This window comes from Chelonoidis abingdonii, chromosome 16 (assembly GCF_003597395.2).
Source record: "Chelonoidis abingdonii isolate Lonesome George chromosome 16, CheloAbing_2.0, whole genome shotgun sequence".
Classification (NCBI taxonomy): Eukaryota; Metazoa; Chordata; order Testudines; family Testudinidae; genus Chelonoidis; species Chelonoidis abingdonii.
The window spans coordinates 25,729,486-25,746,287 of NC_133784.1; the positions used below are offsets into that span (position 1 = coordinate 25,729,486).

The following is a 16,802-nucleotide window of genomic DNA, read 5'->3' on the forward strand; positions in this document are numbered from 1 at the left end:
ACCTTCTATGGCTTGCTTCAAACCAGTATTATTTGTTCTTTGCTTTAGGCAGTAGTAAGTAAAAATAAATAATTTTTAAAAAAATACAAAAATTCTAATACATATTCTCGTGTTACTGCCAAAGTAACTGTAGATGGTACAGATTATATCTCTGAATTGCTTCCAGAAGATAAAATAAAGTTACAGAGATTTCCTCTATTCCAAAACTAGTTAATTACAAGACTGCTCTATGTGAGACAATATCACCATTGCAAGTTGCAATGCTGTTCGTTTCAGCTACACCAGTGAAGCAAGATGACAAACAGCACTCACTGCAGGGTCTCATGGTTCCCAGCACATGTCCCAACAGCTGTCAATAAAGAAGTCACTGAAGACAGTGGAGGGGGACTCCAAATGAACCAATGCTGTAGTAATTCTAGGACTTAATGGCCACATTGCAGCAGTGCAGTACAACTGGATGCAGAACATACAATGTTGGAGAGACTTGCTCTGAATAAGTATTAAGGTGCTGGCAACACTTGTGCACCATCATGGCAACTTGTGCTTATGGAGAGGAGGGGACAGAGTCATAGACCAGTGTAAAGATTGCATCACCCCAATTCAGGGAATGTGAGAGCTTGTGCAGTCCCCAGGCAAGTTAGGGGAGCCCTGAGGACTGTCCTCCCACAGTTGCACTGCCCTTGTGGTTTTTGCAGGGGTGCAAAATTGCAAAGGTACACGTCTGCCCCAACCATGCCTCCTCCCTGTCCCAATATGTCCCTCCCTTTGGCCCATCCCTGCCTATCTGGCACAGACGGGTTGTAGCACAAACATCAAATCTGACTAGAAGTGTGTTTGAAATGGTGATGATAGTGGAAAATTTCTCCAGTATAGACCAGCCTAGCAAGACCAGAAAATCTGGGTTGCAATGTAGGGCATGACTATTAAAACAACAGATACAAGTTTTCCCAAGAACTTATAGATCCAATTTTGCTATTGAAATTAATTTTGACTTCAGTGGAAGTAGCACCAAGTTCTGTCTGTGCCCTGTATAATTTAGACCTAAAATCTTGAAGTGTATCAATTAATATAATTAATTTTTTATATGCTAGCAAACCCCCCCCCCATTTTCATGTTGAAACATAACTTTCAGAGAACTTTTAAACTGTTTTTAATGCACACGGGCTAAGATTTTAGAACAAAATATATATCTAATTTTTCACTACAATCAGAATCACTAACATGAGATTTAAATGTTTGAATACTTTAGATTATTATTTAAAGAAATAATTCAGTAGTTGGAAAAGTAAGATAACTTACACATACTCTGATCGTGATGCCTTCTGTAACTTAAGGTTTTTGTTATATGGCTTTTTGAGAGTTTGTTACCTGGTGGCAGAAAATATAGTCAATATCATTTATCACTTCAAAAGTTTTTTTTAACTCTTGTTAATACTCATATGAGTAAAGGCTACAGGACCAGCCCTAAAAGCACTAGAAAGAGAGACTTCCTACTTTGGGGGGCTAGATTATTCTCACCACTCCCTATGTGGAGGTTGATGCCTTCTGTTGTTCATAGTTCACATTTTACTCCATTTCAGTTATACATTTCCCAGTATCAAAATGTCTCCTCAAATAAAAGACAAAACCTCATTTTAATATTTCACAGCTACTAGGACTAAATCTGAGTCTTTTCATGTGTCTCTAGAAACTACAAGGGGAATCCACACTTGGTTGCTTATGTAGACCAACCTTATTGCATCCCCCAATGCTTCCTTGCATCCCTCCATTCTTCCTCTGGAAGCTCCCTGTCTGCCACCTCCTCATCCTCCTTTATTTCCAGGTCTCTCTGGAATGCCCCACTCTCTCATGCCAGGCTCTGTATTCCCCTGGTGCCCCCTGGAGAGAGTCTCTTATCATCATGTCAGATTGCCAGGGTCTGCTATTTTCCTCCACATGCAAGGGTCTGTGTGCATAGCTATTCCCCACTTAAACCATAACCACTAATTTTCCATTTTCCTTCTTTCTACCATATCAGGGCATCTATGTTATCCCCTTCCCCCCATGCCAGGTTCACCTATTCTCCCCCACCTCTGCCCTGTGCCAAGGAATCTTTTGGCCCCACCCTACTCCCCTGCAATTTCTCCTTTCCCTCACCATTATTATTTCTTTTTATTGTGTCTGGGTGTCAACATGTTAAACTCTGTTGGGATGGGCAGAGATGAGTTAGGGTGTTGTTATGCTGGAAGATGTTAATGGGCACCATCGACCAGTTCTTTGACCTATAAATAGCTGCAGAAGTGCCTTAAACTGTGGTTCTATTAAATAGATGACAGGAGCTTCATGTGTCCACCGTTTTCCCTCTTCTGGTTTTCCAGTTTTCCCCCATATCAGTATCTCTGTGCTCATTCATGCCTAGAATATTCTTTGAAATTTTGAAATTGATCAGATGCAGCATTCAAAAGTTATTACTTTACAGACAGATTAATTTTCCTGTGCTTCCCCATGTAGACAAGCCCAGAGAAATGCTATGAAGTTGCGTGGAAGGCCTCAAAACCTCTGCCAGTTAAGGAAAAATTACTTGAAGAGCTTAGATCGCTTACCTGAAAATCCAGTAAATCTTGACTTCTCATTATCTAGACAGAGGAGTGATGATAGATTAGGATCATAGCTTCAACCACCAGTTGCTGATGTTCTCAAATGTGTTTTAGTAAACAGGAAAATTAGGGGAAATAGGAGGGGTTCATTGTCTGAATACCATGGTAAAGAATTTGTTTTAAGAGAATTGTAGCTGTAGTAGACAAAAGCCGTATAAGAAGTGACATTCTTTCTAGCCTCTGTTCTTTATTTACTAGTTTCAGTTTAATCAGACAGAGAAGTGAGCAAAATTTTCTTGAAGTGGGCAGGGAAGGAACTTCAGCAATAAGCATTTGCTCAGTATTAATTCATGTAATTAACTACTTATTTACTATTCCCCCTCCATTTCAATAGTAGTCTGAAATTAGACTTGCAGTGTGTAATCTAGTTTAGATCATTGCCACTGAAAACTAGATCATGGAGATAATGGATCTGCAACTATTGATTGTATTGTTTGTAACCGAAATAGGATCGTTCCAAATTGAATTTACCAGATTCAGTCGGTTTGTTTGCCAAATGGAGTTTCTGTTGATCATCAGGTTTGGTGACCACCATTGAAGTGAGAGGTGTAACAAAACTGTACTTCATAGATAGCTCCAAAGCTCGGGCAAGCTGCAGGTTTTTCTGCTGTTCCTCTTGAGCTGAAATACTAATGTTGGCATTCATGACTTAAAAAAATAAAGTGAACTTTTCAGCTGACTACTAGTTGGGGTCCTCAAACTTGCTTCTAGGGATTTTCTAGTAACTTTAAATATGAGTAGTCCCATTAGAATAACTCAGCTATTCATGCCTATACAATTATGTCCATGCTCATGTGTTTGCTGTATCAGGGCCTCTGTAATTACAAGTAAACTTACAAGTGAACCTTGAAAACGCATGATTTATGGACCTCCCTCAATCATTTCTGGCTGGCAACACCTACACTGGATATATACTTGACTGTACTATGGAAGCTCAGTATAGCTCGCATAAATAAATACTATAGCATTTCACAATAATAATCCAAAACACAGCAGCATATAACACTGTGCAGGAATATTCACACTTTCCTTTCCCATCATGTGAATAAAGAATCTATGGTTTGTTTTTATGAAGAAGTTTATAAATTCATAATAAACAACATGAGGATTTTATTAGCTTACGATTTTTCTAGCAGCTGTTGAATAGTTAAGTAAGCCCACAATCTCTCAATGAAATTTCCAAAAATGTACTTCTGATGTTGAAATACTTTCTCCTTTTCTCTTACATTTGCTTCCTCCTTAAAAATCAGGTTACTAGTATGCTGAGAGACAGAGAGAAAGAGAGAGAGAGAGATTGACCCTCAAGAGATAATTTAAAGACAATCATATTTTTAAGTTTCAAGACCTTACCCAGTTCAAAAATAATATATTTAAAAGATCCTGAAAAGACCAAGCAAAAAAAAAATTGATGTCAGCTACAGGATACTTTTGCCCCCAATGAAATTTCTTAGTGTTTGGATAGCAGGCAGCTGCTTACAATATTTACAATAAAACTGCCCTGCCATATTTAAAGTGCACCAGTGTTAAACTATTTAAATTCAATTAGTTATAATAAGTCAATACATACCATCAGAGAGCTACATTCTGTAGTAGATGGGTGTTATCTTATTCTCAGATTAGCTGCCAGAATTATCAAAAAATCTCACTCTTTACACGATTAATTGACATGATATTTTAACAAGATATATGCCTCAATGGAATATAACAACTTAGATCTCAAATACCCATGAAATAATTTCTAGTCATAACTGAATAACTTTTCAGAAGCTCCAGGAAGACTAAAAGAAGTACAGCTAATAGGACATAATAGATGCTCTGTTTGTGCCACAATAGTGATTACACTATTTAATTATACTCATATCTGACATTTCTTCTTCCCAAACTATTCTTTATAAATAAACTGCTGTTTAGAACATGTGGTAATACTTTATGGACCAACAGAACCTCTCTCTGGTCTGTACATATCAGAAGCAGAGGTGAACATAAAATGTATACAAGATATTTTTTTAAAAGTTTTATTGATGTACAGAACAGACCATGGAAATTTCAAGAATATGCCCCTTACAGTATATGTACAAATTTCTCTTTGTATAGAAAACTCTCAGGACTTATAAGTACTTACTGACTGAGCTTGAATTTCCACTGGCAAAACGTCAAGCTCATTGTCAATTCTTCCAGCTACCACAATTTCAGAACCATCAAAAAACAATTTGAAATTGTTCTGAGTTAATTCCAGGATGGAATTTTCTGGATACTGTATTTCAATATCCTTTAATATAGGAGTAGCCACTTCTTGATAAAAGCTCTGGAGAGAGAGAGAGAGCAAGCGATTGTATAACTAACTCTAAGTAAGTAACCTGTCAAATATTTACACATATCTCAAAAGGTCTGGTGTTATTTTTTCTCTTCCTACAAAACCGTATTAGGAACTCCCTTTATACTCTGCCTAGTCTATTAGCATATATGACTGGATTTACATTGGATTTGGATTTCCATGGATAGCAACACAGGGAATCTGGTGGATTACCTGTGGTATCACGAATTCTGTTTCACTAGTATGCTACTTTAATTCCAGGATTTAAGGGTGACTACCTTTCACATTCTGACTAGTGATGAGGGGGAACTTCAATAGGCTCCAAGGTTCAGTTCAGATGGGCACACAGAAACACAAATACATATCTGATTCACTTGGAACTGCATAATGGAAACTTCACAAAATAAGCCTTTTTGGTAAGGGTTAGTGAAGTTATATTTCTGATCAGACAAGCAATTCCACATAAGCTATATTTCTCATGGTAATTTGGCACTTCAGTATCCATCCAGAACTAAAAAATAAAGGCATATGGAGAGGGGGATGGATCAAACTTTTTCAAACATTCAGAAAACTTTCAGGTCAGTTTATTGGTGAGAGTTTATAGTTGAGCTTGACCAATGTGTTCCTGTGCTGTGTATCAAATTACAGGCTGGATGCCTAGAGTTTTGGATAGTTATCTTTTTTGTTTTAGAAACAGAAATAAGTAAAACTAAAAAATCTGAACCAGGAATCAAAATTTCTACACAATCATTTCTATTAGAGAATGTATCTTTCTGTAACACTAAATGACAGATTTAATCTCTTCACACCAAATTATAATTTTTCACTCATTTGCCCAGGAGAGATGGGAGAATTTCAAGATTTGGCCTTGTATATGTCACAAATGTTTTCGTTCACTTTAAAAACTGGCCTTTCATTTGGACACAAAATTTGAGGAGAAAACCGATACCACTTTTTGCTCTTTTCGAGAGCCTACAAAGGTTTTCATTTGTGCTGGTCTCACAGTTAAGAGTTTCATGGCATGCCTTTAGTTGATTTATATAGGCCACAGTCACTAGTTAATATGTTTCCTAAATTATTAACAAAACCCTACCTGGAGCTGCAAATCTGAATCAGAGTCCTCATATATACGACGAGCTATTCCTCCACTATCTAGGGCCATCTTCTCAAGGAACTTGTAACTGACATCAAAACCAAAGCCAAGGCAATAGAGGACATATTTTTCTTTGATAGCCTTCTGTATATTTTGTTGAATTATTTCAACATCTTGAACACCTGTTATTAAAAAAATGAAAATACAATGTGTGTGTGTCTCTGTGAGTGAGAGAGAGGGAGAGAGAGAGAGAGAGAGAGAAAATATGTATGTGTATATATATATGGGTGGGTTAAATATAGAAAGGCAGCAATGAGATGTACTGAAATTTTTGCTTCAAAAGTCTTACAAATAATTCAAAGTAAGTGAAACTTTAAAAAAAATAAGTTGTTGAATTCTGCTTAGTTGAGGATGAAAATACCATTCTGCTTTCTCAGTAACTGGGTCTAATTCTCCACCTAATACACTCATGAAACACCTATTACTATTATTCAGATCACTCCAGTTACATACGGTGTTTTACATGTTAGGGGTTGGACATGTTGCTGTCTCAAAGAACTTACAAATTGATTTGGACAGCTACAATACAAACAATTAAAGGTGGAGGCATAGGGATGGAGATGGAAGACATTAACAGAAATTATACGTATATAGAGAGTGAGAAAATAAATTAGCTCATGGGCAATCCAGATGAACTGTGATTTAAAAACTTCATTGGTTTTCTCTCTGCCCCCATTTAGCCACCACTGTGGTCACTGGATTGAAGCTTTTCATACAACATGATATTCAGAATCACTAAGGGCCAATCCTGGAACCTCTCCTCATATGAGCAATCCCATTGATTTAGTGTCACATGATGAGTCAGGAACAGAATTAAGTCTTCAGACTCCCAGTCTCCTGCTTGAACTACTAGACCAGCACTATCTTAATTTATGTAGTAATATTATGGGACAAAGGTAATTTTCCTATCTTTTAATTTTGTTTTTAGTTAAAAAAAAAGTCATTTGGATTGTGAGAGTTAGTAGACAGGCCTATCACTTATGGGTTTTGCATATACAGGGGTCATGGGTTGTCTCTATCTTGCAGTCATTGAAAAGAAGCAGATGCCTCATGCAAAACCTTGAAAAGCTTTGTTCAGAAACAATTCTGCTCATTTCAGGGCCTGCGATTTCAGTGTTTTCTTTTGTAGTTGCTTAAGGAAATTAGCATGAAAACAGAATATTTTGTTTCTTAAGGACTCATCCGAACTTGGTGCAGGTTTCTCACATCTCATAATTGCTTAATTGTGTCATCAGAATTAGTTGTTTAATTACTTTCTCACATCATAATCCCCCCATCTTGTGATATCACAGTGAGTTGCTGATTAAGATCAAAATTCACAAAAGATTACAGAATAAAAGGTACTATTAAAATATACAGTCAGATTTTGGGAAGTGAGGGGAAAGTGTTGTAACCTAAGACCAAAAGGACGCACACATATAGTACACAAATGCAGCACTGATGTGTGCCCATGGTTTAACTTCAAGTATGTTGCCTTCAGGTTTCAACCATACACAGCTAGCCTGCCTCACCTCTCACAGACTGTAAATTGCACAAGGGATTGTGTTTAGATTGTGTTTCTTGTCAAAGAGTGTATGCTCAAACATGTAGACTATTGCCACCATCTCAAGTTCAGCTCTTTCCATGTTCCTTTCGTGTATAGTTTGTAGAAGTAGCCTCTCTTCAGATTTTGAGTGGACCGAGAATAGGTGAGAACTTCCATCCCACTCCTGGGTGTGGGTTTTCTAGTATACAGACCATGTATGACAACTACCAGAATATGAATGTAAAAGATGCATAATTAGGGGAGGGGGAATTGCCTTACTGTGATTAACTTACCAACAGTGGGTTGACCATCTGTCAGCAAAATTATCATTGAAATGCTGTGTGCTTGCAATATCTCAGCATAGTTGGCCTTATCCAGCGTGTTTGCTGCAGTCAGTAGGGCATTGTTGATATCTGTTCCTGCAACAGAAAAAATACACACGATTCTACATCTAAAACAATCAAAAGAACCCAATCAGTTCACCTCAGTTTTAAAGAGGCATTTGACTGGATTTAAAAAAATTGTAAAAGGTGACGAATTTTTAGAGAGAGAGGATGATTTGAGCTTTTAAGTTACTTGGTTTGCTAATGATGGGTTATACTGAATTGTACATTAGTTATTCTGGGGTATTTTGTGAAGAGCAACATAGTCAGGGGCCCTTTTTTAGAGTTTCAGCAAATCCATATAAAATAACTACCAGTATCTGTGAGACCAGAATTTAAGAAATGTTACTTGGATTCATTTGAGGAGTCTAAGGATTGTGCCACTCACTGATGGTCTACATTGATATCAAATGCTGAGGCCTGAACATTCAATCAAGTGTAAAACAAAATTAATAGCAGAAGAATAGAAAGTAAAATAAACTTTTGGGCATCACTGTTCACTAATGGTTATATTAACCTTTTGCTTATAAAATAGAGCTGTATGAGAACTGGAATTTCCATTTTACAGAAAATTCTGTGATTTTCAAATTTTATTTTTGTTCCAAATCAGAACAAAACATCAATTTTCCAAATTTCCTTTGAAACCAACTTTTTGAAAATTTTCTGCTTCAAGTCAATTGAAATGTTGCATTTAAATTGATTTTATTTTTTAAAAAAATTATTATATATTATGTTATAGAAAATAAAATGTACCTTTAAAAGTTCTTTCAAAATGGAAAATTGAAACATTCCATTCTAATAAGGTAAACCTTATTGAAACAGTTCATTCAAATTATTTTTAAATTAAATATTGTGAATATTTCAATTTTGACATAATGGCCTTTTCTGAGGAAAAATGTTCTACTGGAAAATTTTCAGCTAGTTATTATAAACAATCATATATATAAAAAGGAAAAACTCCCTTATACCTTACATTTCATAACTGTAGTGGAACATCTACATATGTGCATATAACAGTTTACTTGCCAGTTGATCTTGTTAACGTAACCAGTCTTCCTGTCCCTTTTCATCCCTAGTATTTGTTAAAAAATAACTAGTATTTCTTGTTTAAAATTAGTGTGTAAACTCTTTGAAACAGGTATTATGTCTTATTTGTTCTGAAAAGGGCCATAAAACATAAATTAATAACAACAGTTTGTTCTAGGAGTTATATCACATTCTTTGTGGTGAGTGTCTATGTTTAAAAGTATTTAGATATCATCTTTACCTCCACGAGCCATAACAGTTTTAACATATCTTTTAGCACTTTCCACATTTTGTCCAGTTGCTTGTAACAAAGTATTCTTCCATTCAGTAACCAGGCTATTAAAGGTTATTAAACTAAAATGATCTTCAGGTCTAAGGTCTTCCAAAATCTTCAGGAGGGCATCTCTTGTCTGTTAAAAAGTGGGGGGAAAGTGTATTTTTTGTTTTATATTTGATCAGAATTTGAATTTAAAATGGAGCTGCAGCTTATTAACCTTTATTTTTGCTGCATAGTTTATTTTAAATAATGAGGTTTCTCTTCAAAAGAATGTAACTTATTACAAGTACAATATTTGTTTGTGTTATATACCCAAGTGAAAATGTTGTAATTCACTTTGTCAGCTGTTTCAAATTTATAAACTTCGGCTCATATATAGTTAAATAAGGAAGAATCTCTTGATATGTAAATCCAACCCTTAAGACAAGGATACATTAGAGATATAATCTAAACTTTCCTTGTACACATCCAGTTTTGCCAACTCTTGCAATTTTATTGCAAGTCTCATCATATTTGATGTTGTTCTTAACTCCCAGCTGCTGGAATCAAAAGACTGCAAGAGAATCTCAGCTTCCATTTTAAAACAATTTTTGATTCCCATGGTTGTGGAAAAATAAAAGTTTGAAAACATGAAGTGAATGAACTTAGTAAAGCTTCAGAAATCAGAAGGCAAATAATAAGAATCCCAATTTTTAAAATTTATAATTTTAAGCCAGTTTCATAATTTTAGGGGGTTAACTCATTTTTTTTTTTAAACTTTTTGGGTTGGCAGTACTGCACAGCTAACAGCAACTTCTGTGACAGTGCTATTATCACTTCATTATGCAAATTGTTCTTCTCTCTGAACATCTTTACAATAAAAAGCATGGGCCATAATCAGCCCTGGTGTAAACCAGTGGAGTTGCATGTGTTTATTCACTAACAGCTAAAAGGATTGGGTCCTAAAATATGCAAAGCTTACACAACCATTTCAGTAACTTATTCTGGCAAAGGAGGAGGTCACTGTAATACTGTTTGTTTCAAGGACTGGTCACCGAGGCTAGGGTGGAATGGCTTTGAAAAGTGGAATATGAGGTGGAGGATCAGGCATATGTTAGGACACCATAGTAACTTTATCTTTTAATTTGAGGCCATTACAGGTGACCTAATCTTGTAACTGTTACTGATGCAAATACTCTACCGAAGCCCAGTTCTACTCCCAGTGAAGTCAATGAGAAGAACTTCCACTGGCTTCATTCCACTGTGATCTTATTTCTTCCCACTTTTATTAAAACAAAACAAAAAAATTGAAGCTAATTTTTTCGTATGAGAACAACTACATTAGAAAGCTAGAACTTTATTAAGATGCGATATCTATAACAACAGCCATGTTAGGAAGGGGTTAAACTTTAAAATTATCAAGTTAAATAAAGTTTCATGTGCATATTTCCAAGAGCAAGATGGCTTCTAGCCTCTGAAAATGTTGCATGTCTACAGAAGTAGCATGAGTTGTTTTAAAACTGAACGTCACTGTTATTTCCTAGAGCGAGACAGTGCTGCTGGTATATGAAGCACCTTTAGAAATTACAGTGGAGTCATCAGCTTTTATTTATACAATAGCACAGACACCGTGAATAAATATACAAATGTAATTCTGTATTTAAGAAGTGAGTTACCTGTTCAATTTTTCTGCCTGACATAGAGCCACTTTGATCGACAACAAAGATGACATTTTTGGGAAATGTTGACATTTCAGTGGGTGCAAAGTAATGCACGAAATACCCGTTTACGATCTGAAACACAAAAAAGTTAATACATACAATTTACATCTTGCATTATTATGACACAGCCACAAGATCAGATCCATCATCCGCTTACTAGTCTTCTAGACAAATCCAAACTGTGGCCTGGTCTACACTACGCATTTATGCCGATTTTAGCAGAGTTAAACCGATTTAACGCTGCACCCGTCCACACAATGAGGCCCTTTATATCGATATAAAGGGCTCTTTAAACCGGTTTCTGTACTCCTCCCCAACGAGAGGAGTAGCGCTGAAATCGGTATTACATCGGATTAGGGTTAGTGTGGCCACAAATCGACGGTATTGGCCTCTGGGTGGTATCCCCACAGTGCTAATGCGCTGTGAACCGCTCTGGACAGCAATCTGAACTCAGATACACTGGGCAGGTAAACAGGAAAAGCCCCGCGAAACTTTTGAATTCAATTTCCTGTTTGGACACGTGGAGAACTCACCAGCACAGGTGACCACGCAGAAGCTCATCAGCACAGGTTAACAATGCAATCTCCTGAGAATCGAAAAAAGAGCTCCAGCATGGACCCGCACGGAGGTACTAGGATCTGATCACTGTATGGGAGAAGGATTCTGTCTAACAGAACTTTCCGTTCCAAAAGATGAAATAAAAACATTTGAAAAAATTTCCAAGCCTAATGATAGAGAAAGGCACACAGGGACCAGTGAAAGTCAGAGTGAAATTAAGGAGCTCAGACAAGCCACCAGAAAACCAAAGAAGCAAATGGAAGTCCGGGGCCAGGCCGAAAACAAGATGCCCGCTTCTACGCTGAGCTGCAATGCAATTCAGGGGGGTCCGCCCACCACTACACCCCTGTCCTGGTGGATGTCCTGAGGTGGGAGATGGTAATCTCAGCCATGGCTGAGGATTTTCACTGGGGCCGGAAGGAAGATAGAGGAGGAGAGGAGGACGACTTGTGAGAGAGCAGCACAGCACTCTTGTCTCCCCAACACCAGGAAGCTTTTTCTCACGCCAACAGATTACTCTCCCAAGGCCCCAGTAACACGAACAATGAAGCCACGGAAGCGACCTCTGGGTGAGTGTACCTTTGTAAATAAAAACATGGTTAAAAGCAAGCGTTTTTTAATGAAATTGAATTTTCACATGAAGGGCTTGGGATGCATTCGGGCCAGTAAATTACTGGAAAAAGTTTGTCTTAACATAGTCTGGGATGGAGCGGAAAATCCTCCAGGGACATCTCCCATGAAGCTTTCCGGAGGTACTCCAAAACGTTTTGCAGAAGCTTTCTGGGCAAGGAGCAAGCCATTTCATTCACCAGGCGTAAGGACACTTGAACAACAGCCATCATAGCAAGTAATCTGGTAATCACATTGCATGACAAAGCTAGCTGTGTAGCCTCGGTGATTTGCCTGGCATTCAAGCAACAATCCATTCTTATCTCGCTGTGTTAATCTCAGAAGTGTTATGTTCATTGGAACCTGGTTTGAAATTCATGGAATTAATTAAGGGGACAAGAGAATGGCATTCCTACTTGGGCTGTTTTGCCCTTTTGCTAAAAGAAATCCTTCCTTGCAGTAGCCAAGCAGGGGGAAAGGAAGCGGCGTAATGGGCTGAGCTTTTTTCGCGTTGGCTAGCAGGATCTCCTGCTACCAGCCACAGTGGTGGTGGGGAAGGGGGTGGATTAGCAGTGATCTCCATGAATACCAGCCCACGCGGTGGAAGGAGGGAAAGCGATCATCCCAGAGAATTGGATGGGGTGTGGTGGTTTCTGCTGCTGGCATGTTAACAGGAAAGAACAGCCAACTGAATGGGATTTTGCTTGTAATTTGGGAAAGGAGGGCATGTATATGAAGGCTGCAGAAGGCAAACGACAATGCGTTACCATGGCCGCATGCAAGCTTAATTCTGCTGCTGGACCCTGCGTCTGTGAGATCTCTAACACCAGAGCCGCAGGCACTCAGTATTAAGATGCAAAATGCGACCGTGTAGTGAAATCACATGTGGTATGTAAGGTGAATAGTGTTGTTCACTGTGAAAGAGTATAACCATTGTTCTGTAAAATGTATCTTTTTAAATACTTCTCTCCCTTTTTTACCTCCCTAATGCAGCTGCAAATTTTTCAAGCCTCCCTACTCCTTCCCAAAGGCTATCTCAGATAAGACGGAGGAAAAAAAAGACGTGAGACGAAATGTTCTTGGAAATCATGGAAGTAACCTGCAATGAAAGAGCTCATCTGAATGAGTGGAAGGACGTGGTATCAAATTACAGGAAAGATGCCAGTGAACGTGAGGAAAGGAGGGACCAATGTGAGGAGAGGAGAGACTCTCGAGATGAGAGGTGGCGGCAGGAAGATCAGAGGTGTAGGCAGGAAGATCAGCAGAGGTAGGATGCAACGCTGGGGCTACTGCATGATCAAACTGACATCCTCTGACATCTGGTGGAGCTTCAGGAACAGCAGCAGGGTCACAGAGTGCTGCTGCAGCCCCTGTGTAACCACTCTCACCACTCACCATGTTCCATATCTTCCTCACCCAGATGTGTAAGAACGCGTGGGGGAAGGTTTCATGCACTCGCCCACTCCACCCTCGTGGACAGCCCAACCAAAAGGCTGTCTTACTTTGAAATATTTTTAGTGGCCTTTTCCTTCCCTCCTAGCCTCCTCCCAAACCACATCCCTCTTTTTATAATTACTTTTTAATAAAGAATACATGATTTTTAAACGATAGTGACTTTATTTCGTTAAGCAAGCTGTAATTGAAGCGGGAGGGTGGGTTGCTTACAGGAAATGAGTCAATGAAGGGGGGGGGGGTCATCAAGAGGAAACAAGGGGAAACAAACACAACAGTCACACCGTACTCTGGCCCGTGATGAAACTCATTTTCAAAGCTTCTCTGATGCGCACCACTTCGTGGTGTGCTCTTCTAATCGCCCTGGTGTCTGGCTGCGTGTAATCAGCAGCCAGGTGATTTGCCTCAGCCTCCACCCTGCCATAAGGTCTCCCCTTACTCTCACAGAGATTGTGGAGCACACAGCAAGCAGCAATAACAATGGGGACATTGGTTTGGCTGAGGTCTGAGCGAGTCAGTAATGTGCGCCAGCGCGCCTTTAAACGGCCAAATGCACATTCTACCACCATTCTGCACTTGCTCAGCCTGTAGTTGAACAGCTCCTGACTACTGTCCAGGCTGCCTGTGTATGGCTTCATGAGCCATGGCATGAGAGTGATGAGGACATGGACACAGAATTTCTCCAAACTGCGGCCCTGCACTTTGGAGATCCTGCTGATAATGAGGCAAGTTTCTAGCCATTGAACAACGATTTGGACCCGTGAAACAAGCAAAGACTGGTGGACCACATAGTTTTGCAGGTTTGGGACGATTGCAGTGGCTGTGAAACTTTCGCATGCATAAGGGCACTTTCATGAACTTTGTGACTTGCTTTCCCTGCCCTGAAACGCCATAATACCAAGATGAGAGCAGCCCCACAGTTGAGAAGCGAGTGGCAAAGCCGTCTGGAAGCTTGCAACGCCAGACAGCTACCTGTCAGTCGAGAATCAATTTGAAGTGGGAAAATTTGCTGTGAGGGCTGCTGTGATGCAAGTAGCCAAAGCAATCATTAAGCTGCTGCTACGAAAGGTTGTGACTCTGGGAAATGTGCAGTCATAGTGGATGCTTTGGTGCAATGGATTCCCTACAATGTGGAGGGGCGATAGATGGAACCCATTCCCTATTCTTGGCACCAGAGCACCCGGCGACCCAGTACATAAACCGCAAGGGGTACTTTTCAATGGTACCACAAGCACTGTGGATCACAAGGGATGTTTCACCAACATCCACATGGGATGGCCAGGAAGGGTTCGTGACGCTCGCGTCCTCAGGAACACTACTCTGTTTAAACGGCTGCAGCAAGGGAATTACTTCCCAGACCAGAAGTAAAAGTTGGGGATGTTGAAATGCCTGTAGTTATCCTGGGTGACCCAGCCTACCCTTGATACCATGGCTCATGAAGCCATACTCAGGCAGCTGGACAGTAGTCAGGAGCTATTCAACTATAGGCTGAACAAGTGCAGAATGGTGCAGAATGTACATTTGGCCGTTTAAAGGACGCTGGCGCACATTACTGACTCGCTCAGACACTCAGCCAAACAATGTCCCATTGTTATTGCTGCTGCTGTGTGCTCCACAATCTCTGTAGAGTAAGGGGACTTTATGGGGTGAGGCTGTACCCAGAACCACCTGCGACAATGTTTTTTGCCCCATCAGGCACTGGGATCTCAACCCAGAATTCCAAGGGGCGGAGGAGACTGCGGGAACTATGGGATAGCTACGGGATAGCTACCCACAGTGCAACGCTCCGGAAATCGACGCTAGCCTCGGTACATGGACGCACACAGCTGAATTAATATGCTTAGTGTGGCCGCGTGCACTCGACTTTATACAATCTGTTTTACAAAACCGGTTTATGTAAAATCAGAATAATCCCGTAGTGTAGACATACCTTGTATTTCCTCAAAATAATTGTTGAAACATAAGTTTTAAAGAAAAACACCACCATCTGTACAGTGTAATTCAAAAGACAATCATATCCTGTTTTCTGTATTACACTCAGTGGGATATGCAATCCTTAAGAAGAGAGCTCTTCCCTCATAAACAGCATTTTATCAGGACAATTAAGGTCAAACTTCTAAGCTTTGTCAAAACAAACTTTTACAAAACTCAACATCAAAAAATAGGTTTCCCTAGACTTCTTTTTCAAAACATTCAATAGAAAAGATTTGTTTTGAAAGAAATAGCATTACCCTATGGTGTTTGCAACCTAATTTTTACAATATCCTGCAAACATAGAAAAAACAGATAATGAAATTGACTAGAAATAAAATTGAAATTGACTAGTCTATTTTCATTGCCCTGACTTAAAAAAATGCAGAATAAATAAAACAATGAAAATGATTAAATATAAATTACATTTTTAATATTTTGTATTAATAATCCAAGAGGTTGTTAGCAATACTATTTGGAAGAAGGAAGTGAGTCTTGCTCCAGCAGTGGAACAAGAAGGACATAGCTGCCTGGTTGAGACTGGGGTACCTTGGACAGGGCAATATTGGGAAAGGACAGGCTGAGCTGGGGAGCCCTGGCCTGATGACCTTCCAGGCTGAGGCCTTGTGGCAAAGACCTGATGAGGTACTAGGGCTGCAGAGAGGCAGCCAGGGCAAGAAAAGGCAGCTGGTCCAACCCCCTTGCCAGTGATGAGTGGCCACTTCAGACTGAAGTTTGCCCCTGAGAGAAGGGGCTAGATGACGACTGGCAGTAGCCACTGCGGCAAAATGGGTATAGGGGTTCCCCAGGGAGGGGAGACCCAGAGTGTGGGGACACTGCCATGGGGCAGCAGGGCCGGCTTTAGGGCGAATCAGTCAATTTTCCAGAATCAGGCCCCGCACCCCTAAGAGGGCCCCGCAATGTCCCGAAGGAACTGCTGCTGAAGTCCCACCACTGTCGGTGGCGGCAGCTCAATTGAGCTGCTGCTGAAGACAGTAGTGGGACTTCAGTGGCAGCTCCTTCGAATCGGGCCCCATGGTGCCTAAAGCCGGCCCTGTGGGGCAGCACCCCAAGGTAAGGGGCACTGTAGTCTGGGAGGGATGCTGGGCCTGAACTGGTGGAGATAAAGGGACTGCAGAGGGGCAAGTAAGGGCAGCGGAGAAACCGGCCAGAGGAGGGCACTCCTGAGCTGGATAAG

At 39.9% G+C, this 16,802-nt stretch overlaps 1 protein-coding gene across 1 annotated transcript in view; it reads right to left on the reverse strand.

The window, feature by feature from the left end:
• ITIH4 (inter-alpha-trypsin inhibitor heavy chain 4) overlaps positions 1-16,802 on the reverse strand; it is a 47,159-nt gene that overhangs the window by 18,758 nt on the left and 11,599 nt on the right. The window contains 9 exon segments of the mRNA XM_075073061.1: positions 1,301-1,368; positions 2,583-2,615; positions 3,108-3,265; positions 3,759-3,898; positions 4,759-4,941; positions 6,044-6,225; positions 7,922-8,047; positions 9,279-9,447; positions 10,970-11,086. Of these exon segments, the coding sequence (XP_074929162.1) occupies positions 1,301-1,368; positions 2,583-2,615; positions 3,108-3,265; positions 3,759-3,898; positions 4,759-4,941; positions 6,044-6,225; positions 7,922-8,047; positions 9,279-9,447; positions 10,970-11,086 (1,176 nt within the window).